This window comes from Eleginops maclovinus, chromosome 10, assembly GCF_036324505.1.
Source record: "Eleginops maclovinus isolate JMC-PN-2008 ecotype Puerto Natales chromosome 10, JC_Emac_rtc_rv5, whole genome shotgun sequence".
In the NCBI taxonomy this organism is placed as follows: Eukaryota; Metazoa; Chordata; class Actinopteri; order Perciformes; family Eleginopidae; genus Eleginops; species Eleginops maclovinus.
The window spans coordinates 5,350,920-5,378,644 of NC_086358.1; the positions used below are offsets into that span (position 1 = coordinate 5,350,920).

Consider the following 27,725-nt stretch of genomic DNA (forward strand, 5'->3'; position numbering starts at 1 on the left):
GCCACGGCCGTTTAATTGATTCTCTATCCGTTTGTCGATGATGCCCAGTCTGCTGAGAGACACAGGGATTGTACCGGTATAATATTTCAAGGCACTTTTGGGCTCCATATTCACAGTCTTAAAGTAAATGAAAAATGTACCAGTGCAGTTCAACTTCTTTCCAGTACAAATGAAACATTTAAAGTCAAATTCAGATTCAATGTGTGTCTCGGTGAGGACGGCCAGTATGAGGTGTCATTATTCTTTATTTTAATGCCGCAATCTGCCGCAGCCTGTGTTCCAAAATACTCAAATTCACCTCCAGGAAAATAAATGGAGAGTTGAGAGTTATATTGAAATGATCTCATCCATCTGGCAGTCCGTTTTTTTTTTCTCTTCACATGGAGATTCACTTCTAAAGCAAATGTTTCCCTTGTCTAGACTGTCATCTGACAAATGAAAACAATAATTCCCCCCTAAAAACGAAAGAAATAAAAAGAGAAACAGCATGTCAAACAGATCAAATAAACTCAACCTGCTACAACATGCATCAGGTAACGAGGCTGCTAAATCAGCCGTGTGTTTTTGCGGATAATACCTCATGACTCGTCCTTAAATAAAAGATTCAATGCATTTACTTTCACTCACTATTTTTTCAATCAAAATCAATTCACTGCAGACAGCTTTTCTTCCTTTGTGCAAAAGTATTTTCCATCTAGTTCGCAGAATCAGTATCTTTGCGAGTCATATCTGAAGGTTTGACGGGTGGTTCAAAGGAGCATCAAGGTTGGCTATGATGATAGTTTCTGTGATTTATTTTAGGAACACTCGCCAGATGTGTGTTCCCCAAATAAACAATGCTCATTCTGGCTGTCCCGCCTCACTTCCCTGTGATCTATGCTGACAGTTCAATGTGTGTGTGTGTGTGTGTGTGTGTGTGTGTGTTGATGTGTGTGGGCTTGTAAATTAAGGACAGCGCTGGAGGCGACGTAGATGTGTGTGGCTGCCACTTTTTGCTTACGAACGCACACATCAAATATGAATAATCTAAACAGGGGGAGATGAAAGTCTCCTTTCACCATGCAGTCTTACAGGAACATGTTCCCACACACACACACACACACACACACACACACACACACACACACACACACACACACACACACACACACACACACACACACACACACAACGGAGGAGCTATACAGGAAACAGTGTGCCACAGCTGCACAGGTAAACCAGAACACACAAAGGAAAGTGAATCTCCCTGCCACCACCTCACCGTTACTCAATCTGATCAACACCCAGCGCATGGCACAGTCAAACATCTGAAACGTGAGCCAGAAGCAAAAACAGGGAAAAGCTAAATATGACTTACTCGCTGGTGAGGGGGTGCTGTATCCACTGAGGGGAAGTCCCGCGAGCGCTGGAGGGGACAGGCTCCCCAACATGTGGGGGAAGAAGTAGGAGTAAGTGGGCATGGGGAAGCCGTTGAGGTGAGGGTTGCCCTTCCCTGCCATGATGGCTCAGTCCACCTCCAGTCACAGAAAGACCACCGTAAAAAAATCTAATGGAGCCAAACAGAAGTCAGTTTGGATTCCTGGTTCAATCCCCCATAGGGGCTCTGCATGAGTAGATATTCCAATAGACTTCCAAGCGAGGAAAAAAACGTCCTTATGGTTTGGAAACTTGTGTAATGGCTGCTGTAGATGTCACAAAAAAATCCAGCTGGTTTATGAATGTGTGTGTTAAGGGTGCACAAAGATGAAAAGAGACACAGGTTGGAAGAGAGAGTTTTATCCTTCCTTTCTCTGGTATTGTGAAACCGTTTGAAAGGTCTTATTTGCAAGAGGCCATTCCTTATCGTTAAGATGAAAGGGGGGATAAAAAGAGACAGGAGGCAAGTTGAGTCAAGAAAAGGTGATGGCTGCAGGAGTTGGGATAGTGGCGATAGGGGTGCTTAGTGGTCGTGATTTTTCCAAGGGAGCGGAGATTCACTCTTCCACTGCGGAGCGCTCCTCGGGAATGCGCGGATCACATGATGCCAGGGCAAAGCTCTTCTCCTTGGACGGGCATCTCCTCTGCAGCCTGTGAAGAACAAACAGATCATTTAGCGCGTTAATGGCAAGGTAAAGACATGTTTTCCCTGTATACTTAAGAGCTTTAGCAAAACAGTTCTTTTCTTTTGACACTAATTAATGGTAATGTCTGAATTTGAATGTTACGAAACACCCCCCTCTGCCTTAATTATCTAATGGAGTGTTAAAGCTGCGAGAGAAAGCAGTGGGTGTGTGATGTCTCCTCGCAGCTTTGTGCGCTCACACACACGCGCTCATTAACAGTGACAGACTACAAATACTGTGGGAGACGAGCCAAAACATAAATGAAGAGAGCAACACAAAGGGAAACTTTGCTAATTACACCCGTCGCAGAAGCCAGAGGTGAGACCCAAGGCACCGATCTGGGACCACTAGAGATTCCTACTGCCGAGTTTACTTCCAAATTAAAAAGGCAAGACGTGTACAAACAGACCTGTAACCAAAGCACAAAAGCATGAACGCACACAGGCGCGCTGACAACCAAACACCCGGAGAACACAATTACCATAAAATCGTACACTAGCAACACAGTATATACAAAAGTAAGAGCAACGCCTTTTCAAAACAGCCTGTCATAACATGAGCATGACTTGTTTTTTTCTAGTGTAAAGGACCTTTTAAGAGTCAGTGGTTGTAATGCACGGCAGTAAAAGTAAAACCATTGCAAAACACACTCTCACACACACACGGAGTGCAGTGAAAAAGCAGGAGGAATGTTTCTTTGCATGAATAGTGTTGCTTGGGAATGTGGCACTGTAGCATGAATCACAACCAGGACATCACGGATGAACTCCTGTAAAGGGAGAAGGGTCAACTCCGACATGTTTGTGTGCTTGTTCCCACTTGAATGGTGTACATAAAGCATTGTGATATGACAGGTGAGAGGGGCGCAGTGGTGGCAGCCATGTGACAAATTAAAGGAAAAACCCGGCTAAGTGTTTCAACACATGCAGGTAGAAAAGCTTCAGTGTGATGGACCACATTTTTCCACAAGAGGTTTTTAGAGAGCCAGTCCAAAATCCTACTAGCAAATCAATTGGGTGTTAGATCTCGTGATTCTGAAGGCTATGGATTCCTTTCATAAGTCCTAATGTGGAAACAATATGGATGCTGCAAAGAAGATGGGTTGTATTTGTATTTAAAGGTGCCATAGAAAGCATCTATCTGGTATTTTAAATTGTTCTCTGATGTCTACAAAGAATGTATATAACTTTGGTTGATCCAAAAAATGTCCAGATGCCGTTTTACAGGCCCATTTACAACTCCCTGATTTGGTCCTAGAATGAAACAAGCTGAACTGCCTTATTTGGGGCTCATTTAAATAATTATGATGAACTCTGCTCTGATTGGCTGGTTTACAAGGAGCAATCCATGGCTGCCTCAGAGCCCACAGAAGTAAGTGAAGTTCGCGAAACTGTGAGAGATGAACCATGGAGGCTATTGGCATCCAACCTTACATGTTTGAGTCTTTATCGGAGGAGGAAACCGATGAGTTTGAAGAACAGCCAGTTGGTCAGAGATTGGAGAGCAACGTTACGGAGTGGAAAGTGTTACCGTTAGTGTTTCCAGCAGCTGGTGTATGCAAATGTTGGGGCTGGACTACCGTGTGTGACGTCACACACAGGGATTGTTGTAATCCGCCCGTTTTACCGCTGTGATGCATATTCATGATTTGCACGTGAAGGAGGAAACAATGGTGTTTGAGGTTCACGGTATGTCAGCTCAATGTACCGAATTCTCCTTATTCAACTATGCAAAGGTGAATACAGTTTTACATTCTAAGGCACCTTTAACATGTTTAGCTTATCCTGTCATGAACGCATCAACCACATGAAGGTGGCAAAAATGTTAACGGAAGTAAAACTTAATGCATGTAACTGCCCGGTGATTTCGATCAGCTCCTGAATTGTTTCGGTTCTACCTTGGCCCATGCTACACTCTCGCCTGTTTTTGCTAAAATCGGGCCATTATTTGTTTCTCAATCCTGCCTAGAGACAAAAACAACATCCTTAGAGGGGTAAACAGCTGAGGGAATGATGGTATAAACAGGTTTCCACATCACAATCCTCCAAAGATTAAGTTGATTCCTGTGTGGACGCATCTGAATTTGTTATGGTTAGGTCTCACTTACTCAGATTTTAGAGTTAGGGTTGTTTGGCATCCATCATCTGCATAGTCACAATAACCGTAAAATTGATTGCCACCATCCTCTCTTGAGATTGACTACAAACTGGACTTCAAATCCCCCAAATGGAGTCCTGCTGGATAGCTCTGCAGTGGTGCTGTTTTATTCTCTTGCATCACTTCTCTTGTATGGCTCATTTCCATCACCCTCCCATATATCATGTCTTTGAGTCTTTGTCTCAGCAGGAGTATTGCTCCGCCAGTATTACAGTATCACATTCTTTGCAGTCTGAAAGCTGCTCTCAGTAATTCCATAGGGGCTCAGTGCGAGACCCGTGCCTGTTTCTGCATGTGTGTGTGTGACGATATACCTGCATGTAGGGAAAATGAGTAACTTATGAGATCTACAGTAAGAATTTCAGAATGTGTGGGTGTGTGTGTGGTGTATCTGGAGCCCTGATATGTCTCTTAATCAGATGGAGAGCTTATTTTATGGGATTGGCCTTTTATTAGCCGCCTTATTTTTATTGATCGGCGCTCTGTTGACGCCCTGTCGCGGCGGTCACGGGTCTGGACGCCGCGATTGTATTAGGCCGAAAGCTTTAACAGCACTTTTAAAAGCCCAGGGGAGTTTGATATAGTTTTATTTGCTTTTAAAGCTCCTGCTCTCTCCCAAGCAGCCACCTATTAAACCAGGAGAGAGTTAAGGTAACACACTAACCTGCGAGATATTATTCCTGGTTCCATAATGCAGAGTAATACACAACCATAACCATTATGAAATGCGGCTTTTACACACTGGTCTGGTCATGTAAAATGCAGCAGCGTTGTCAGAAACACACACTGAGGTGATGTAAAGCCATATATATTTTAATGCAACAGCCAGAGGCCATAGATGCTCAACTGTGTGTTTCAATGAGGAACTACAACTCACCGGGACACCGGCAGAACCCACGGGCTGGAAATGGGCCACTTCCTCCACCGTTATTATTACGGCGTGAAGTGAGAGCGCCATAAGAAGCCGCTCTGATCGATGAGCAACATCAACCATTACAGTGCACTCACACCTTAGAGAAGTTTGTTGCAGTGCGCCCAGAGCTAGTTATTTTTACTGATGCCGCAGTAAAAACACGCTGCAGCACGACAAGCCGTTACTATGTTTAGCGATGGATATGAACAGACCATTGAAGGAAGGTGGTCAAAGTACGTAATCGTGTGACTTCAAACAAAGAGTCCTTGAATTATAAGTGTGTAAGTCAGGGTTGTGTAAAGACATTGTGTGCCAATAACATCTTTAAGCATCCCATTTAAGCGTCACTACACTGATTACAAGAGCCATTTAATATCAACTCATTCTTTATTACACTAGTAAATAGATAGTAGTAATAAATATAAATAATAAGTCTATGCACAAGATAAGATTTACTGAGTCCCTGCGTCTGTATCTGAGCGCACGCTAACAATATCTGACTGCTGTTGATGAAGCATTTCAAACACGTTATACAATCAGTGGTCCTTATTGCACTCATCCATGCATAAACACACACACCCACTCCAAAGTCACAACAGAGTGTGTACAGAGGCAGAACAAAACTGAGCACCTGTATAATCCCTCCGGAAGCTATAAGGACACACACACACACACACACACACACACACACACCCACACACACACACACACACACACACACACACACAATACTAAAAGAGGAATCGAGGCACAATCAAGGGCCCGGATAATCTGGTGTGACAACTGCACACGCAACATCGACGCTGGGTAAAGCTGCTGACACGCACTCCACTTTCTCACTTCCTGTCAATGTACACAAATCAATCACAATCCTCACACACAGCTGGGTACTCTGATCCGATGTTGAATAAGGAGGGCTGAAAACATGCAACAACACACACACTTTGAGTTTATCGGAGTGGATATCTACAGTCAGTGGTGAAATGGAACTGAACACATTAATAAAACACCATATTTTAATACATTTTCTACATCATTTCACCCTATTCCATATATTTATCTCTCACAGTTACATTTTACAAATAAAATACATGATTTTTATCACAATGATATGGTGCAGTGCCTATTAAGCAACCCAAAGCATTTAAATTGGCTGCTCATCACCATCTACATTTTTTAAACGCACTTACATGTATTTGTTAGAAAAAACTGAATAATTTTCTACAATGTTTTATTTCCAAAATTATATAAAAGTGTAATAATCTGAAAAGAGCTATTTTATAAACGAATACTCCAAGGCGGCAGTAGTGCAGTCTTGCAAGGACTTAATTGGCTTGGGAATTAAAGGGTTGCCGGTTCAAGTCCCGATCGGACTGAAATAATACGGAGTAACCAAACCCCCCAACTGCCTGTTTGTATATGTACTCATACCGCATCTTTTTGTATCGTACTGTGTGTAAAAACATCTGAATTTTCTCCTATAAATAAAGGATTTTCTTCTTATATCAAGTATTTCAAGATGATCTTATTTCTACTATTATTTGAGTAAAGGATCTAAGTTCACTGCGTACAGTATATGCACATATTTACAAAGCAAGAAACCCCCGTCTTGCACACATCTTCTAACACTCTCCTTCACACACACACACTAATCTCAGCAGGCAGCTGCCTCCTGCTGTATGATGCATGTGTTCTATATGATACTGCTGACACACAAGGTCGTTGATATGTAGAAGAGGAAAGGGGATCATAATGCTCTGCTTTAGCTCGTCTTTATCGCAGCATAATGACGTGCCGGAGTGCCGTCAAGGCAGACAAGTAATGTCTCATAAACATGCATAAGTAACTGGAAATTGAAAAGATATAGGCGTAAAACAAACATAACAAAGGGGAATGAGAGCTATCTGTATGCCGGAGTATGTATAAAACATTGATTCATACACTTGTTTATGCACTTATAACTGAGACTACTGTAGACTGAAAACAGGACAAGATAGCGTACACTTAGAGGCGATGCAATAGTGCAGCCTATAGAAGTGAGTAAGGACCCTGGGGCTTAGAAGGGAGCCGTTCATGTACATCTTTTCATAGCGTTTCTAACAATTCCTCTTCAGATGCCATTTGTATAGCCTAGGTTCATTTCATGGAGAGCACAGAGAGATTCCCCAAGGGAATGTATGTGATCACTTTACAGTAAGAGGAAAAGTAAACAAACCATCTGGGTCGCTTGGTCTTTACTCTGTGTTTGGTTAGTAACAGGCAGAGAGAAGGCATGGTCAGAGGTCATAGGGGAACGGGAGATTGTTATTGGTTGTGACAGTAAACACTGAATTAATAACCAGAAAAGGCAGCAAATGGCAGCGTGAGGTGGAGATGGACAACACAAAAAAACAGAGCCTCGGGGACGGCAAATGCAACGCATGACATACAGGCACACTCGGGTGCATCACAAATAGACAGGCGGGCACTATAGAGCAGGGTTCAACGCATACACACACACACACACACACACACAAAGTGACACAGAGAAACATCGGTTGTTGTCAAGGCTTTTGGGGAATAAACACATAGCACACACAAATGAACCAACACACACACTCAGCGTATACCATCTAGATCCCTCGTGGTGACCAATTCTCCATGACGTTGGTGCTGCTAGTGCCACATATCTCAGGAGGAGCAGCTGGTGGTCGGTGGCAGGAAGCAGCACACGTTAATGTGTTGCTAATGCTACAGAGTCCAGTGGGATTAGACACATATGCTAATGCTATATTACGCGGGGTGGATCCATGTAGCATGTGTTTTCTTGAGCTGCCGATAAGACAAGACAGACAACGCTCCTCTCTTAGAGAAATATCAAGCACAAAATGAATATATCACTTACTCACCCATCCTTTAATTCTTCAAGAAAACATTGTTTCTCTTGCATAAATCGTTAAAAAGTACAGTGAGTAAGAAGTGTCTTAAATACTAGGGTTCAGGGATTAATAAGACTTCTGTACTGCAGTAGTTGTGTTGAATTTATGGTATATTACTTTTCAATTTTCAATTTTGAGTCTTTGTTCTAGGAGAGGATTCAGAAAAAAGTGTGTAATATGGGTTAAAATGGTTATTATGGGTAAGCATGGGTTAAATTTGAGTTTAACAACCGAGTAATATAGGTGAAATAGCAGTGTAACATGGGTATAATAGAGGTGTGGTGTATTCATTTGTAATGTGTGTGTAATATGTGTCTCATAACAGCGTAATACGGGTGTAATAATGGTGTAATAGGGTGTATCAGTGTATGGGTGTATTCATGTGTAATACGGGTGTAATGTAGAAAATAGCAATACTTTCCCCAAATATGTATATGTAATTGCCCATTTGAGGCTTAAGGATAAACTACTGCTTTATAAATGAATGAAACAATGTGAATTGTTAACGGTGAGCTGATCATTACGGCATTGCGCAGAGATTTGCTGTTCAGTTTAGCACAGCCTGCGGTAACGAATATTGAATTGTAATTAACCGAGTACCAAGACGACTGCTATCACGTCGTTATACCTGCTATTTTATTAATGTTTCCCCTTTCCTGTAGGCATGTCATTTAAATATCTCCAATGTGCTGCACCTGCGGACTCCAGTGAAGGACATGCTGCTTCAGATTTACTTACTATACCATTTTTCCCCATTTAAGGTCGAGGAATCGGACGGCTTGGATTTTCTCTCTTTGATTTGTACAAACGCCTCACCACAGGGATGGATACAGGCTGCTAGCTCAGAGTGTGTGAGGGTGTGCAACAGCGTAGAGTGGGCTCACACTGCAGCCTGTTACATACAATGGAAGTCTCTCAAGCACGATGCATTGAATCTTTTATGAGGACAGCAGTGCGGTGTACGTCAGAAGAGAGACCTGACATTGCGGGAGGGATTGCGCATATGTGCACGCATGAGTGTGTCCCTACGGCGCATTTAGGGGCGCGTGTGAGTATCAACAAGTGTGTGAGCGAGTGGGCGTTGTGTGCAGTCACGCATGTGTGTGTGCTTATTAATACGTGCCCTCGTCATGTCCTGTACTTCATTTGCATGTCATCGTAATGCCCTGGGGAGGGTCTTACTGTACGCTGCATTGACTGTACATTACTCGCTCAGATGGGATGGGTTTTTGCGTAAAAGACTAGACCACATCTGCGGGGGGGGTGATGCAGGGAAGAGGCAGAGAGGGACACTTTGACACGTCACAAATTATTTAGGCATAACGTAAGGATATAGAAGCCGGGGAGGGAGACTATGTTACAAATACATTGCACTACCTTACCTTGGATTATCTTTGTACTAGGAGATAATGGAGATGCACTAAAGTGGAGCACAGGTTGAAAAATCTCCAAAACTATTCATCCAAAGATACGTTAAATAGGAAGATCATACCAACAATACTACAGTTGTGCAGTAAACGAGCAGCCTTTAAAGGGGACATATTATGCTCCTTTTTAGGCCCATAATTGTATTTCTTTGGTATTTACTTGAACATGATAACAATTTTGTATTCGCCCTGTGTCTCATATGCCACATTTTATCTCCTGTCTCTTTAAACGCCCTTCCCAAGTCTGCTGTGGCCTGCTTTGTGAGAAAAGTAAGGCACATAGATACTCAAACAGCTGGCGGTTTATTATGATGAGGTTGCATTTTAAAGAAGAAGGGAAGCCAAGCCTGAATGGCTTGTTGAATCCCATGCATTCTCATTGGGCTAGGCCCCCAAGAAAACTGACTGAAGTGAAGTTGTCATATTTCCCAGTGTGTGTGTGTGTGTGTGTGTGTGTGTGTGTGTGTGTGTGTGTGTGTGTGTGTGTGTGTGTGTGTGTGTGTGTGTGTGTGTGTGTGTGTGTGTGTGTGTGTGTGTGTGTGTGTGTGTGTGTGTGTGTGGATAGCCATTCCAGATACAGATGTAACTATTAATGTTCCTGTTCCTATTTTTGTACATTCCTGTTCTGTTTTTTTGTAGTAGATTCGTCTATTTTAGAGTATTGTGTATCTTCTAAATGGTGTATTGGTATTTTGTTAATATGTATGTATTAATGGTTATTTTTATTGTTTCATGTTTATCTTAATTTTTCAATTCGACAAATCAATCAATTTCCCAATTTGGGATAAATTAAGTATATCTGATGTAATCTATCTAATCTAATCTAATGTACAGTCCCTGGAGATAATAATAGCCTTTCAAAAAGTCCCCCCCACTTCCCTTCTAGGAAAGATCAGGCCAAAAGCAAACCTATTTCCAAACACTCTCTAAAGAGCTAAAATAGCTGGTATTATTCATTTGACCTCTGTCCCATCAGCATCACATTGGTATGTTGGACTATTTCCTAAAGCCTTACATCGATATAAGTAGAGGATTAATCCAAGCTCCTTCCAACTAACTAACCCTAAAATACTTCCACGGCACTCTCCTTCCCCCTGCATGGCTCTGAGACGATCAGAGCGAGCAATGTTGGTGAGAGAGCGTGAGAGAGAGAGAGAGAGAGAGAGAGAGAGAAGGATGTGGGAGTTACTTCTCAATGACAGCCAGAAAAGTGTGGCGCAAGAAGGCTAAAGGGTGCTAAGTGCACACCCAGGGCAGTGAGAATCCTCAGCCGTTTTGCCAATGCCCCCTGTGGGGTGAATCCACTTGTCAGCGGAGCAGGCTGGGTGACATTTCTGCCTCACCTCAGAAAGGTCAGCCTTTAATTATCTCAAATGCCAGCAAGCACCGCACCTGCAAAAAATAAACCCAGCAATGAGCTGTGTGTGTGTGTGTGTGTGTGTGTGTGTGTGTGTGTGTGTGTGTGTGTGTGTGTGTGTGTGTGTGTGTGTGTGTAGGATGGTAGCCTGCTTCCCTCACAGATAATGAGCACCACTGTGGCTGTCCGTGCAGAACTGGACCATCTGCCCACCTGCCTGCATGCATGAATATGGACCCATAAACACACATTCCCAGCCAAAGCATGACAGATGCACACCCACACACTAACTGTGTCAACCAAAGTCAATAAACAGCTACAACTACAAGTCTCCCGCCAACCCGCCCTTTAAATCAGGAGTATCAGATGAAGAGGATTAAATTCCAGGAACACCGGCAGCTTCTAGGAACGTCTTGTGTTAAAATAGTCTGCCCGCAGTGTAGATAGCCAGCTTACAGACCATAGATAGAAGAGTGCTAGATATGAGTCATGTGACGCAGAGCTGAGATCACCTTCTCCTTTTTCCACATCTAAACTCAAGAGGCATGAATCAGGGGGTGATCTTGTAAAGATAAGACGCTTTGTGAGCTAAATTATATCCATTGGCAGTTCTTTTGGGGGGCCAACAGGGGCCATAGAGTGAATCTATGATAAAGCTATTTATTTAAATGCAGCAAAGACTGTGCTGTAAGCTGGGCCTAATTTGTTTCAGTAATGATAAATTAAAACTAAGTTACTGAAACACATTTTTGGGACAAAACAAATACCAACAAACATTAAGAAATATAATTTAAAAACGCTTGGCTGCATAATTCATGTATTTATAGCCCATACTCCTTTTAATGTTCATTATATTGGGCTCACTATTATATGTTTTTTTTATGCGCTATGACTAAACACACTGTCTTTGTCTTCTTTGTCCCGCATTACACGTGCCCCTCTCATTAAATAACTGGCCCCATCATGCCCCTGCAGTTGGTGACAAAACTCCAGGCGTATCTCGAAGAGCATGACACACAGTGTTTGTTTTTGAGCCACTCACTGTAGCTATTCAGCTCGGTCAATATTTGCAGGGGGCTATGGCAACAGAAAGCTCCCACACCCGCATAAACACACTGCGTCGCACTCACACACACACACACACACACACACACACACAAAAAGCCAACACTCTGACCAGAAAGTCCCACTCGTGCTCAAAGGGGGTCAGAGAGACAAAGGGCCATAGATCATCGGTGAGCGCGGCGGGCTCCTCGTGTCCAGGTTTTTCCGGCATTTTTCACTCTTACTGGGAAAACACGGAGGGCCGGTCCCTATTGTTTACACAGCTGGCTCCATGGAAAAGATTGCTTAATATGAAATATGAAGAGAGCGGAGAGAACTGGGAAGAAAAAAGAGGGAAGGGAGCCAAGTAAGAGGGAGTGGGGGTGGGGGTGACGGGCCTTCGACAGAGATGGAGCTAAGTGCGCTCCGGCCTGTGGGACAGAGGAAGTGAGCAATACAGATACAGGGAGAGAAACGTGCCGGAAGGAGAGGTGGCAAAAGCTCCCAAAGGAAACGACACAGTGAGGAGGAGGAGAAAACGATATGGCAGCACTGGATCTGGAGGAGACCCGCAGGAGGTCCAGGGAGAGAGCAAACAGAAAGCCCTGAGGTTTCCTGGTGGTGAGCGAGTCATGCCTCCTGCGGTCTGGGGTCTGCAGCGCATGTTATTCTTTCCCAACAGTTACACACGGCTTCCACCCGCTCAGCCCAGCATCACCGACACCTCTGGAGCTGTGATGGCAGCCACTCGTTTCCTCAGCTACTTCCCTTACCTCCTTAAATCTAATAAACCTGTGACGTTTATTTGAAATGGTAAATAAAAACAAGGCCTTAGATCATCTCTGCAGAGAACATGGGGACTCTACTTTACAATATCATAAAACCCCAAATGTATGAGGTTGATTGGAGATTGTGTGTGTGTGTGTGTGTGTGTGTGTGTGTGTGTGTGTGTGTGTGTGTGTGTGTGTGTGTGTGTGTGTGTGTGTGTGTGTGTGTGTGTGTGTGTGTGTGTGTGTGTTTGAGTTTAAGTGTGTGTGTGTGGGAGTGGGTCGGCTCCTTCAGTCCAACCTTGTTCCAGTTAGTGGGAGAGGGCCGGCGCAAATGAAGTCCATATTTCTGAGCAGGACTCCAACAGACTCAAAACACCCCACCCGCTGAGACACACACACACACACACACACACACACACACACACACACACACACACACACACACACACACACACACACACACACACACACACACACACACACACACACACACACACACACACACACACACACACACACACACACACACACACACACACACACACACACCGACAGCTGAAACATTTAAGCTGTCATATTCCGGATGCATAAACATCGACGGGTGCGTGCATCTTTAGAAAGATTTTTACTCTCAGGAGGGAACAGAACGCAGCTGGATCAAGACGGTGCTTCATTTCACCTCCAGCTAAAACACACTAATTGATTGTGTGTGTGTGTGTGTGTGTGTGTGTGTGTGTGTGTGTGTGTGTGTGTGTGTGTGTGTGTGTGTGTGTGTGTGTGTTCCTGTGTGTGTGCCTGCCTATAAGGTTGTGTCACCTTCTTGTAGCTATCCAGGATATCAGGCTAACAATGTTATGTGAAACTCTTGGACACATTTCAACACAAAAGATCCGATGATACGAGAGCGAGTGACGCACTAAAGCGCGGTGGCCCCTTCCTGTTTATGCCGCCGCCCCGCTAAAGGAAGGGTCAAACAAGAACCGATCCTCGCAGCGGGTGGGACATCTTTAAAAGAGGCAATCTCAACACTCATTACCAGCATTTAGTTCAGTCATGACAACAAAAAGACTGGCAGAAAAAGGATTATACTTCAAAACCAACGTCAAGTTATACAGTTATCTACATTTGAATATGTGTGTGCTGCAGACAGAAATGTGTGTGTGTTTTTTGAGTGGTGAAGTGAAAATCCAGTGTGACTCACCAGGCTAAATGTCAGTGTATTTCCAGAGGGCTTGTTTGTGCCTTGTTTACAGTAGGACTTAATTGAATTACCTGAATGATCTATACCAATGCGTTTGTAGCTGTGTGTGTAAATATGCATTCTCACAGTGTGTGAATGTTAGTCTCCCTGAGCAGGTGAGCCTTTTTTTCCCCCTCTGTATGAATGTGTGTGAATGAGAGCCCGCTGACTTCTTTAATTAAAAGCACTTTGAGAGTATGCAACGACTGGAGAAAGCACAATTTAAAATGAGTCCACTCAACATTCATCATGAAGGGATTTATCATCACAGGGGCTCTGAATACGCCAAGGACTGTTATTGAACTGAAGCTTCAATAGGTGAAATAAAAGATATCTAAAGTATCTGAATGAGTATCCTTTTTGTGACAAGCCGATACAGACCAGAAACGATGCCTAGCAAAGCTGCGATTTCCCTTTGCTACCAACATAAGTAACCCAATTAAAATATACGACAGTCAAAACTGCAGCGGGCCGAGTAGCTGGCTTTGAGTATGATTTCCAAACCTAAAAGCAGTGGTGGAAGGACATTTACTCAAGAACTCTACTTAAGTATTGAGTTACTTCTCCCTTACTTTTAATTTTAAGCATTTTTAATTGCTTCAACTTCTAGATTTGTACTTATAAAAGCTGGACTTTCACTTGGTATGTTTACACTGTAGTACTGCTTTTTCTAATTAAGTTAATATATAATGGGATTACTTGTTCCACCTCTACGTGAAACTGATGGTGATGGCCAGCAATAAACACTGGCACACTTCACAGTATAAGCATGTGAGGGTCCATTAAAAGCTCTTGTAGTCAAGAACCCTCATTTTCTAAATTTAAACACCAACAAAAAAGTACATTTACAGGGAGCACACTAAACAGATTAAGCTAATTGCAACAGAAAATATACTCAGCTGTGATTTTAGGCAATCTGGCAGTGAGCTCCTCTACAAGTCCAATCATTTTGGAATCCCTTAACTCTACACTTAAAGAGATTCACTCAACAGCAGGCAGTCAGGGATGTCTCTCCCTACATACGGGATGAAACGTCCGTGTCAGTCGCAGTGTGATCGTCAGCCATCCACCGGCGAGGACACATGTCAGAGGACTGAATGATCGACTGCGCTGCTGCCTGTCGTCTGCATTGAACTCCCCTGAGCTAACTAAGCTTCATGCTGCATGTCATTTTCCTCCTGGAGGGGAAGGGCACATTTCCATAGCTCATGACCGATGGCATCAGCAAGACAAGCAGGCCACGAGGAGCAGAATGTGGGGCAGCGTGACGTCACATCCACTGTGCCTCTTGGCTGTGTGTGTGTGTGTGTGTAAATGAAACAGTATAGAGGGGACAGGAGTTAGTGGGTCAGCGTAGTTAGAGGAATACTCCGCGACCTCTCTAGGACACTCATGCATAAGCTTACATACATTGCATGTGAGTGGGATTTGTGTTGCATGACGACGCCCAAAGGTCATTTAGTGAAAAACCCAAAGCTGCCAGATTAAAATACATACTTTAAGCGCACACACACACAGACAAACAGACACACACACACACATACACACACACACACACACACACACACACACACAGTATGTAAATGTATACATATATCCATGTGGCATCTGGGAGCATGCGAAACAAAAGTCCAAATGTCAAAAAAACAACAGCTGGATTCAGCTTAGGTCCCTACATCCTGCTTGGTAACAGTCGCCATGACCAGAAAAAAGCCTATAGAGCAGTGTGTGTGTGTGTGTGTGTGTGTGTGTGTGTGTGTGTGTGTGTGTGTGTGTGTGTGTGTGTGTGTGTGTGTGTGTGTGTGTGTGTGTGTGTGTGTGTGTGTGTGTGTGTGTGTGTTGCATATGTTGTCTTTAATTAAGACTAGAGGAAAAAAAGGGAATTTGATATAAATAAAGTAAAAGATGGTGCTAAAAAGAGGAGATAAATAAAGAGAAACAGCGACGCGACACACACACACACACACACACACACACACACACACACACACACACACACACACACACACACACACACACACACACACACACACACACACACACACACACACACACACACACACACACACACACACACACACACACACACGCACACGCTCACTGAGGCGCATTCGTTCAACAATATCATGAATATTCCTGCCTCTCCTGCTTTGCCCGCTCTCCAGGAGTCATAAAACTCCCATTTAAAAATGCATGGGCTCCATAAGCTGCCAGACCTATCTATTAACTGTGTTATAGTGGAGCCCGCTATAGCTGCTGACGGCAGCCGGGGAATGTTGCTTTCCATTAGAGGGAGGGAAAAAGAGAGGAAAAAGGGAGGGAACATGAGGAATGAGGGGAGAGACAGATTTACTCATTTTTCTTTTTCCCATGGCATCGCAATCTGATGCCTGGGCATGTTGTGGAAGAGGGGGAGGCATTTCAACATGTAAGCCTGCATGAGAATAAATATATAGAACTATAACAATGGAAGCGTGTGTGTGTGTGTGTGTGTGTGTGTGTGTGTGTGTGTGTGTGTGTGTGTTTTGCACCTGCATGTGCGCGAGTCATTTGCTGAGACGGAAAAGTAATTGATTCGAGTGTTTCTGGGAGATTTTCCCCAGTGTCCTCAGGTGCTCAACAGATGACTATTGATTGGTTAATTGATTGATTGGCATCCGGCCGACAGTGAGTCAACAACATCATCACTCTTCATATGGACCCAGGAGCACACACACACACACACACACACACACACACACACACACACACACACACCCTCAATTCTCTGCCAGTCATTCTTATCATCAATCTTTACAGCATTCAAATACTGGTAATTTGGGATCGGCTACATTTCTAGGAAAACTTTACACTGAATTTGTCTCTTGAAATGTCCAATGATAATCTGATTTAAGAAACCTAATCCAGGCCTTTGCGTTTAGACATGGGAGAGCTTTTTCCCCCCATGTGTCGGGTGAATCTGCTCTTTTTAAGTTCTCTCTCTGCTTCCACTTTCCAACTGCTTTTTTCCCTCCAGCCTTTTCCAACATAGCTGCCTGCCAATCTGCTCTAGCTTCCACTCTGGTCATTAGATATAATGCAATCATCAAGCACACTACACTGGGACGCCATAGCAACTAAAAAATAAAATGTGACCATTAACCAGGAAAACAAAAAAAGGGCTGTTTTCATTTAACCGAGCAACCCTCCTCACCTAAGCGTCCTTGAGCAAAACACTAAACACCAACCTGCACTTGATACGAGCATCTGCTTAATGTCTTTGAATTAAAATGTAAATGAGGTTTGGATGGTTTGGGTGATCTTCAACATGCCAGTGTGCGCCTCTTTTATTTTTCTCCTCTCCCCGGCTCCACCTCCCAGTGCATGTGTAAGTCAAACATCGACTATGAAAATTAATTAGCTAGCTCCTAAAGTAGTGGTGACACTTAGGAACAAGGCTCCTGTCCCTTTAATGGACCATATAGACAACGTCTGAGGTATTTCAATTAACAGACAATGGGACGACATGAAATAATGACATATAGGGAAAGTTGAGTGGCACGTGAGAACGAGGTGGTGACGGCAGCCCCCCCCTCCCCAATCCCTTTAATGGACCATCGTAGACAATAGGAGTTAATAGGAAATGTAAAAATATGATGTGGGACCTGTCTGAAGGGGTGAGTGACACCTGGGAGAGAAGCGGTTACATCTTAATGCACTGCTGCCACCGGGATGAATCAGCTCCGCATATGGGGGGGGGAGACCATCTGAAGGCCGCTAATAGCAGCCGCTGTCAGTCTCACATTAACCTTGAGAACAGCCAGGGGACTGTGTTAGCCCTGCTGACCTCTCTCCTTCACACTCACACACACACACACACACACACACACACACACACACACACACACACACACACACACACACACACACACACACACACACACACACACACACTTCTTATGTCCACAATGTATGACTGAAGGGTGTGTGTGCACGTGCACGCATGTCTATCCCTCTTCCTGTGTCTTATGAGCACCATCAGTAGGATTAAATCAGTCCATCACCGCGGCTGTAACACCCTATAGGCTGTCTGTGCCGAAGTGAAATCACCTTTCCTGCTGCCCCCAGGGTTAGGGTCCATGTAGACCAATAATGGCACTCCCTGAGCTAATTTTGTGTACACAGATGTGCACAGGCGCGTACAAATGCCCTCATCTGCTCAGGATGGAACAACACCGAGCTACATTTGTGTGTAAATATAAGTGTTACAGTAACATCCACAAAACAAGTGAAAATACCTGTGTTTTCCACTTAATCCTAGGACCAATTTGAATTACACCATGTCTACTGTGTCATTTTCATCTTATAAACAACAACAACAACAACAACATATATACTCCCTACTTATCTCTTACATTTTGTATTACTAGGAGAGCCCACGCGCAGACTGCCTGCAAGGCCGAATGCCCAATCTCACAATGTGTTAGGTCCTACACCAGATGAATTCTGGACATTATTATAAGGGTGAAAATAAAAACATTGGCCTTGAAACAAAATGATATCTAGTCCTTGAACGACGATACAATTTGTGCCAAGATTTCGTTCAGTGACTGCAATCAATCTGTACATCAAATCACAAAAAGAAAGTCAAATTTGAGAGCTTCGTTACAGGACTTTATCAGACATTTAAATGAAAAGCAATCTGTTATCTTTAAAAGAAACATATATAAAAATATACTTCATTTACAGTTTCAATTTTTAAAATAATATCCTTCTTAGTAATGCTCTGTTCTCCTTAGCAGCGGTCTGTTCTCCTTAACAACAGTCTGTTCTCTTTAGCAGCGCTCTGTTCTCCTTAGCAGCGGTCTGTTAGCGAGTGTTAACCACCTCTGAATCGTCCACATTGACCAATCAGAATTGAGCATTCAACTCAGCCGTGTGATAACTATCGATATGTTCGCTTCGTATCCAGATTGAGGAATTGCTACACATCTCATTTATTTAGCAGTAAACAACTATTTTCCTATGTAAAGATAAAGCCGAGAATTGATGTCATACCTCCTCCGCGTCGACTGTTGTTCAAGCTTCACTGTTTTTTCATTTGGTAACCAGAGCAGTCTCCAAAGCCTGTTAGTGTGCAAACCCAAAACATGGACAAACAGAGCCAAAAACATAACCTTGTTGGCGGAGTTAAAAAATAAATAAGACTCACTTATGTATAAAGCATCCTGAATCAACATCCTGCCAATCATATCTATTGGACTATCGTGCAACAAATTCATTCCTTGTTGTACAAACTACTGAAATGCCAAACAAATGTCGACCTTGGCATTTTGGAAGACACGTAGCTTAAGGGGAAGCTGGTTGTGCTTTGCTGTTTGGCCTGACTGACAACAAGCATCGTGTGCTGAGGCATGACTGGGCAGGCTGATGCCCATGTGTTTCCAGTCAACTTTCCCTGGCGTGAGGAAAGACAGAGATAAATGAAGAAAGGCTTAGAGAAAGAGACAGGAAGACAAAGAAGCATTTTTTTTATAAATAAAATGGTTGGAATGGCTCCCTGGGAGTGGAAGCATGATCATATACAGCAATGACCTCATTTTCTGCCACACATTGAAGAGAAGCAGGAAGAAAAAGGATCAAAGAAGATCCGTCATGGAGAGAAACCGTTGAAATCAAGAAGCAGACATTGGAGGAGGTTTGACATCAGAAAAGGTGTCCAATGGAGACGATAAATGGTTACTGTGCTTTAATTTGAATGGTTTTGATAACAAATGTGTGTGGTTTCTTTGCCTGTTTGCTATTTTAACGCACAAGGGATCTTCTTGTACATGGGCATACAGCTGTCCATGGGAAAAATCTCCAAACTCATCTGGCAACCTGCAGTTCAAAGGTTCTCGATTCACAATTCTTCTGGAAATTGAATACAAACTATATCCAAATCAATATGCCTGACACGAAAAGCAAACAAAGACTGTTCCTGGTTCTGCACGATGTCTGTCTGGATGACATATGGACAGCTCCGGGTGCTGAATTGAAGTCTAGTAAACAAAGTAGTAAAATTAGCATATGTTAACTTTATTTAAATTAAATATGGCTGTGTCTTCTTCTCATGCAAAGGAGACATTTGTTGAATGTTTGTCTTTTAGAAGTCCTGTTTTCATTCATTGGAGTTTGGTTTTCAAAAGTGGTATGAAATAGATATTTTAAATACCAAAATCAATTGAAAACCAAAGCTTTTTGAGGAATACATGTTACAAATCACTGCTGGCAAGGTAAAGCAATTTCACAAAATGGTAGGGCTATGGTTAATGTTTGGTTATGTTTAGGCACAGGTTAGAAAAATACCATGGTGCATAGGCGCCGATTTATGTTTCTGCCGGTGGGTGCTCTAAAAAGTTTAAAGCCCGACCCTCGACAATCTCCGTGTGTGCGGTTAAATCTCCGTGGGTGCTCGGCAATCTCCGTGGGTGCTCGGGCCCCGAAGCACCCACGGTATCGGCGCCTATGCCATGGTGTGGGATAAGATCTACTTGGTTTTCAGGGATTGGTGACGATTGTGTACTAGGCCTGTTCGATTAATCGGGGTTTAAATCGTAATCGCGATTATTTAAGGACGATGTTAAAAACGATTTTTCACTTTAACTAGGGTAATTACGGTACAGCCCCTGTTCATGTATCTGGGTTGCGCTGGGTTGCCATAGTGACTTCCGCCTCCGTCCTCCCATCGCGCTCTCCCCCACACGATGTAAACAAACATGTCGGCGTTGGATTTCGTAGCCAAAAACAAGGGCAGGTCCGTTGTGTGGAAGTGGTACGGCTTCGACGCCTCGGATGAAGAGCAAAATACTCCGCGTTGTAAATTCTGTCTTAAGTCCGTGGCGGTTAAAGAACACAGCACGACTAACTTATTTCAACACCTCCAGAAAACCCAAGTACCGAAATGGCAGCAGTGTGTTGCAGCGCGGACCGCACAAGAGAACGCGGATGCGGCTAAAACACCACCACCAACTCCGAAGCAAGTAACTCTGCCGGTTTCGTTTTCACGTGTTGTACCATACGACCGAAAGGAGGTGGAAAAATATTCCGGATGCAGTCGCGTTTCACATCGCAACAGACGTGGCCCCGATATACACAGTCGAAAAGTCTGGCTTCCAACATTTGCTTCATGTGCTGGACCCCTGCTACAAGCTCCCAGGCCGAAAACATTTCGGCGAAGTTGTCTTGCCCCGTCTGTACGACACTACTCGTGCAAAAGTGACAAAAAGCCATTTCTTTTGTCATTTCACAAAAAAATCGTAATCGGAAATCGGGTTTTGAGAGAAGTAAAATCGGGATTTTATTTTTGGGCAAAATCGAACAGCCCTATTGTGTACTCTGTTCAATCAATCAAACCAATCCCCCCCCTCCAAACTCCTCCATGACTTTGTGGCTTCATAAGGTCATTCAACCTCCTTTTGTCATGACAGTCATGGTGTGACACCTTGACATCTAAACATGACGTTTTGGGGAATTTACTGACAGGTCTAATGCATCACCCAACTTCCTCCTTTTCTCATGATAGTCACAATCTGGATGCTTGAGAGATGTGTCACTTAAACATTGTCCATTTACGGCGTTTGTGAAACCAGTAATGCTTTTTTTTTAATCTCTTGAACAGTAAGGTCTGCTTCTCCACTGCACCTGTACGCTTTAACATATCCCTACGGCCCAGGGAGGAACCTAATTGACAACTCCTGTATTCTATTCCCCTATCCAGCTGTCCTCAGACACACTGTGCCTATGACGGTGCAAAAAGCTTTTAAAAAGGGCTAACATTTGTGCTTGAGTGGCCAGAACATTGTGTGCAGCACTGCTTCCTCCAGTCCACTTGCAGCACTACCGTGCTCCTGCGACTGGAGGGATATTTTTAGAAAGTCGTTGACAATATCACGTCCCCAAACGGGTGTAATCGTATTATGCTGGAGGTGCTAAAAGCCTTGAGTTTGGAAAGCGCGTCACAGGAGGAATTGGTCTTGAGAGCCAGAAGCTTATAGAGGCAGAATGGGAGGAGTAGATAAAGAGAGACAAAACATACAGACTCAGCATAATGCAGCAGAAAGTCTGAAAAATAGGAGAGAATCATAAGGAGGTGGGTGCAATGCCTGACAAGGAGGGATGAGATGCAAATGAAGCCACTGACTGGTGGATAGCTTTAGCAGCGCTGTGTTGGTGGCTCGGGTTGGAGGGCCCCTGATCGTTGTGACAGTGTTTGGTATCGGCAGCTCTGAAGGCTCGGGCCGGCCATGGTGATGATAGATGAAGGACTGAACTTTAATCAGAATGGCGCCCGGAGCATTTTCAGGGAGGTAAACAGGTTAATCAGTCAAGCCCTGCTTCCATCCTCCCTCTCATTCTCCCATACTCTTTCCTCAGCACATGACCACTTCTGACACTGGCACGCCATTCGTCTCTTTCCCATCAGCACCTCGCCTTCCTCCCCTCATTTTCCCCCCCAACCCTGCTTCTGCAACCAGACAAACCCCCTCCTCCTCTGCTGCCCATACTATCCCACTATGATATGAAGGGGAACATCAAAGCGCTCCGTCAGCCCATTTAATAGCTCACAGCATCATCCACCATAAAACTATGAGGTGGGAGGAGAGCATTCGGCAAACAGAGGCTCTTCATATACGCTTTCTTGCAAGATTGCCCCTCAACTACTGCCTTGCATCATGGGAGGTGGATAATCAAAATGATCATACCATACCTTTTAAAAGAAAAACCTTCAAACTAACTGCCGAGATCAAATCCAGCGAGTCGAAGGGAGAATGGTTGAAGGAGCAGCCGAGCATTATTCATGTTCTTAGAGTCCCAAGGGTTTATTTATTAAAATGGCTCTGCCTCTCCATGAAACAGCGAGGCCATTGGCCTGCATGAAAACTTGTGCAATGTGCTGAATGAACACTGCCAAATTACTGCACGCATGGCCACCGGACATTTTAAACGAGCTACAAAAGGAAACCGGGGAACACAGAATCCCCACGAGTTTACGGTCCAAGCCACATTTCATGTTTCCGTCATCCCTTGAATACATACAAACCCCCCCCCACACCCTCTCTTCCCCAAGAAAAACAAACAATCAACTCTGACAAACCACTTTGGCAAGCCGAGTGTGAACCTAACAAAGCCTTTACAGCTTCTGTGGAGAGAGGCCACATCCAATGTGAAATTACCCTCACCAGCTCTTTAACCACACCAGGCAGAGATCAGGTTGTGTTGTCTGGGATCCCGACCACAGGCTTTGGTAAGCAATCAACAAGGGCCGCCTCTCGCCAAGATAAACTTCACAGGCGGTTGCCACTCATTTAAAGGCTGAGCTGCCTCTTTCTGTTGAGCATCAGACTAGTCGCTTCGCTGGTTTTCTCTGCAGCCTTGGTCGGAGTGCAGATGTTTTGGAATAAATGATCTTCATGTCAACATTCGTCCAAGATGTTGCAAAAGGACACCGGTTGTGCAATGTCAGTCATGAAATTTAATAGGAGGCCTTCAGGGGGGAAGGAGGCTTTTTTGGGGACTGTGTACACACTTTTTTGGGAACTCCTCAAGTGTATCGGGAATGGGAACCGCATTGCCTTTTGGGAAGTTGTGGCCATCTAGAGTAACGGTAGCCATCAATATCTATCAATGGTTATAGGTCTGCTGTTTTCCTTAAAAAATGAATATGCACCAAATGAAAATGCTAAAGTTAATCAATGACATTTGTACTTGATTTGATAGGAGAATGGACTGACCACTGTTACTGATGTTGGCGTGGCACAGAGATAGTGTCTACAACATTACAAATATGTTTTGTTTGGAGGCCCAAGACAAGTTAACAAACGGGATACAGGACTTTCAAACCTACAGGTATAATGACAACTATAGCATCATCCACACAGAGGTAAGAAAGCTAATATTATGCTAACTGAATGACTTTTGTTGCATAGATAAACTACCAATAATTGTATGTATACTGCGATATTTGATGTATTAAATAGTATTCCCTGTGTAGTGGTTTGTGTATTTGGGCAGTTCTCAACCCTTGTAGTAAACAGTTAGCAGATTGACAGCATCCAAAATGTTCAGTATCTCTTGCTGAGCTACACGGCTTTCGTTTCAATTTGAATATAAAAGTATAAAATTGAATCCAAAGTCCTTTTTTTGTACGTTGGTTAAGGGAGTGGCTGTTACAGTTAGCTACCGACAATGTTCAAAAGATTTAAAGTGAAAAAGTAAAGCTATACTTCGCTCGCCGTACAGGTTAATAGATCCTTGGTATCCTTCAAAGATGGCCGACTTGCTGTTGATGATGTCACACTCCCTTCCCTATTGGTGTTATTATTATATCCTCCTAACCACCTACACTTCTGTCATAGAGACAATTCAGGAACTACGCTTTTTTAATGATGTGAACCGAGCTGTAGCTTGAACTACATACACAAGCTCTTCAGAGGGGGAATAATGCTAATGAAGCTATTAATGATATATCAGTGCATAACTCAGGGAGGCAGCGGGAGAGGAGGAGGACGAGCTTGGCAGCGTCGTCTTTTAAGTAAAAACAGCTGGAGTAGAGAGCTGTGTGGGAGCTAAGACAAAAAGGGACTGAAGACTCTGTTGTTGGTGAATGGGAGACAGATAGCTGGTTAAGAAGCAGCAAATACACACAATCATGTACGCACTACACACATCGTAAGCTGAACTCCTCCAGAGGAAGAATCCCCTGCAAGTTTACTTATATCCATTCCCAGGGTATTTTACAACAGCCTGGAAATGAAGTGTGACATAGCGTAGTGCACTTTACTTTTACTACTGGATCAGTGCTTCCCCCTTAACAGAGCATCTTGTGATACGATGCAGTGGTGGAAAGTTAGGAAGTAAATTTGAGTAATGTAATGTTGAGTTGTATACAATTTCAAGGCCACTTTATGCTTCTACAATGCAATTCAAATAAAAATATTGTAGTTTTTACTTCCCTACATTTACTTTGAAGCTTTAGTTACTTTATAGATTCAGATTTTCAACCACAAGACCAAAGCAAAGAACTTTAAAATATATTGTTTGGATAAAAGTACAGATCCAGCTCCTCAAATGTGAAGATTTGCTGCTTTTGCTTTGAAATGTTTCCATTTATTTTCTAATATTCTGCACTTTTCTACTAGTTCTTTTTCTGGGTCATATGTTTCCTCAAGTATCACTCTCAGTGCAGTCATTTTACTTGAAATGAAGTGTTGTATTAGTACTTTTACACAAGTAAAGGATCTCAATACTTCTTGCACCACTGATAAATTGTGTGTTTCTGTATCTTCGACTCTTTCCAAGAAGCAATTTCTTATTAAGAAAGCTGCTAAAAGTAACGCTCATATTCAAAACTCAATAAGCTAACTGCAAAATATCTAAGGTAGAATTCTGCTTGGTAAAACTGGTATCATCTGACCAATAAATGGAATAATGCAGAGTTTGACACACTTTCACTGTATCCTGAGAAGAGGCCTGTGAGTCTGCACAGTCTATTAATGCACGGCAGAAGGAGCCTGTCAGAGTGGCAGGCCAGCTGAAAGTGATTTGGTTGGATGGAGAGAAAAAGAAGGGAGAGAAAGAGAAAGATAAAAAGACAAACACAAGGACAGAGAGGTGGAGGTGGACAATCGTCAGCTTGTCGCACCATCTCTCTTTAGATCTAGATACAATTTGTCCTGACAACACAGGAGCGACTCAGACGACACCTCCCGACCCATCTGCACACACACACACACACACACACACACACACACACATACACATAAATCTCCCGCAGGCATGGCCAAGAAAGAGGAGGGCGGGAGCAAATGAGGGTGTGAGTCAAAGTAAATAACCTAGGAGATGGAGTTAAATAGGGACAGAAAGTGACTCAGGAGTGCCGGAGAAAAAACTGTAAGAGAAAGAAAGAGGCAGCAGATGAGGGACGAATCGATTTTTAGTAAAGAGGCAAAGAGTGGTGGACATGAAACAGGAAGACAGGAGATGGAGAAAGAGCCTGAAATGGAAATAGATAAAAGGGGAGGATGAGACGGACGGAGATGGAGAGAAAGACGCACCTTGTCAAAAAGATTGAGGGCAGAGGAGAAAATGAACAGGGAAACAGTGAGAGGAATACACCGATTGAATGAAGATAGAGAGAGTGAGGGAAGATGGGAGGATGCCGTATTTTCCTCCATCTCAATTTGCACAAAACTTTCATTACCACCAATTTGGGCCGGGAGCCGTAGGCTGGACCATTAGACGAGCCCGGCATCAATCAGCCTAATCTCCCTCCCAGGCCGCTAAATTACAGCGCCCAGTTGCTTATTAAAATTTGTCGCCCGTCTCCCAACACCCGGCACTGCTGGAGATTAGACAGGGGCCCCCAGACAAATCTGTTCCAGAGGAGAAGAAGAAGAGGAGGAGGAGGGAAAAAGAGGGAGGTAAGGAAGGAAGTACAGGGACAGTATAGGAGGGGGAGAAAGAGAAATGTGCTCGCCGAGACAGAGCGGATCAGAGTGGGGGGACGATCATCTGGTTTGATTTATGCACTCCTGTAGCTCTCCCGTGCGCACACACACACACACACACACACTCCCTCGCTGTATTTCAGCCTCACACACACATAGATCGCAATACATCCGCTTTACACCCGCCGCCACTTCCCCCCCAAATGCAGTTTTCCATTCCTGTCAACACCTCTCACACACACACACACACACACACACACACACACTCGCTGGTGTGGAGTTTGCGACGCCACCCATGGCACACTCCATCAAACCGCAGCAGATAAGACGAATGGCGTAATTGAAGGCGGCAGCGACGTAATGCTGCATCGCTCTGGGTTTGGTCGGGACAGAAGCAGAGTGGCGAGAGGGTGATCAGCCTGTAGGATTTATTGTTATTGCTTGTCTTATTATAAAAGAAAACTACAACGACTGTCTGCCTCTCAAACTGTACCAGGTGCATTAACTTTCTGACCTCACAGTCAAAACTAAACATGGAGAAGCAGCGTTCAGTTATTATTCTCCAAACATCTCAAACAAACTTCCAGAAAACTCGCGTTTCTATTGGCTAGCACTACAACACATAGGCTTAGGGGTCGGGAAATCTCTAAGTGGTTGACCAATCACAACAGAGCCGGCCAGCTAACCAATCAGAGCAGACTTGGCTATGGTTTCAGACAGAGGGTGAAAAGAGGTGCTGCAGCACAGGCAGTATGAGAAGAGCTTTTTGAACATTAAAGCATGGAGACATGTCAAAAGTAAAAGCACAGAATACAAATATGAACCTGAAAATGAGCAGAATAGAGCCCCTATTGATTATTTTATGTTCAATACTTCATAAATAAACTTGCCGACACTTTCAGAAAGATGAGTAAACAGCAGGATATGGATTCATGTTGCCATGAGCTAAACATGCAGGATGCAGGGAACAAAAATCTATATACAGAAATGCTGATAAAAAACCCCACATTTATTCAAACCCAGGAGATTTCGTCTCTACTTTAAGCATCATTAGCAAGTTTTCTTCTCAGAGGGAAATAGTATATGGAGTGAGGAATATGTAGTTCAGCGGTAGGGAAGCAAGGTGATTTTACTGGAGGTGCAGCTGATCAGTTATCAAACACTTTCAGGCATCAAAAAGTCCTGGACAGGAGTGAGCCACACAGTGTGCCGAGGCCGGCGCTACCTGACAACCCGCCACCGCTGTCGTTCTGCGGAGAGAGCATGTGCAGAGGGATTCCTCCTCAGACTGTCCCTGCCGTCTGATGACCCTGATTTGCTGCGGATTACC

General features: G+C 43.7%; 1 protein-coding gene across 4 annotated transcripts in view; it reads right to left on the bottom strand.

Annotated features, from left to right (window-relative positions):
* The window catches only part of raraa (retinoic acid receptor, alpha a), a 142,796-nt gene that overhangs the window by 74,143 nt on the left and 40,928 nt on the right, over window positions 1–27,725 (bottom strand). For all 4 annotated transcript variants that reach the window (XM_063892643.1, XM_063892641.1, XM_063892645.1 and 1 more), the window contains one exon: window positions 1,358–2,067. In XM_063892643.1, the coding sequence (XP_063748713.1) occupies window positions 1,358–1,499 (142 nt within the window). In that variant the 5' untranslated portion in view covers window positions 1,500–2,067. The remainder of the gene's footprint in view (window positions 1–1,357; window positions 2,068–27,725) is intronic.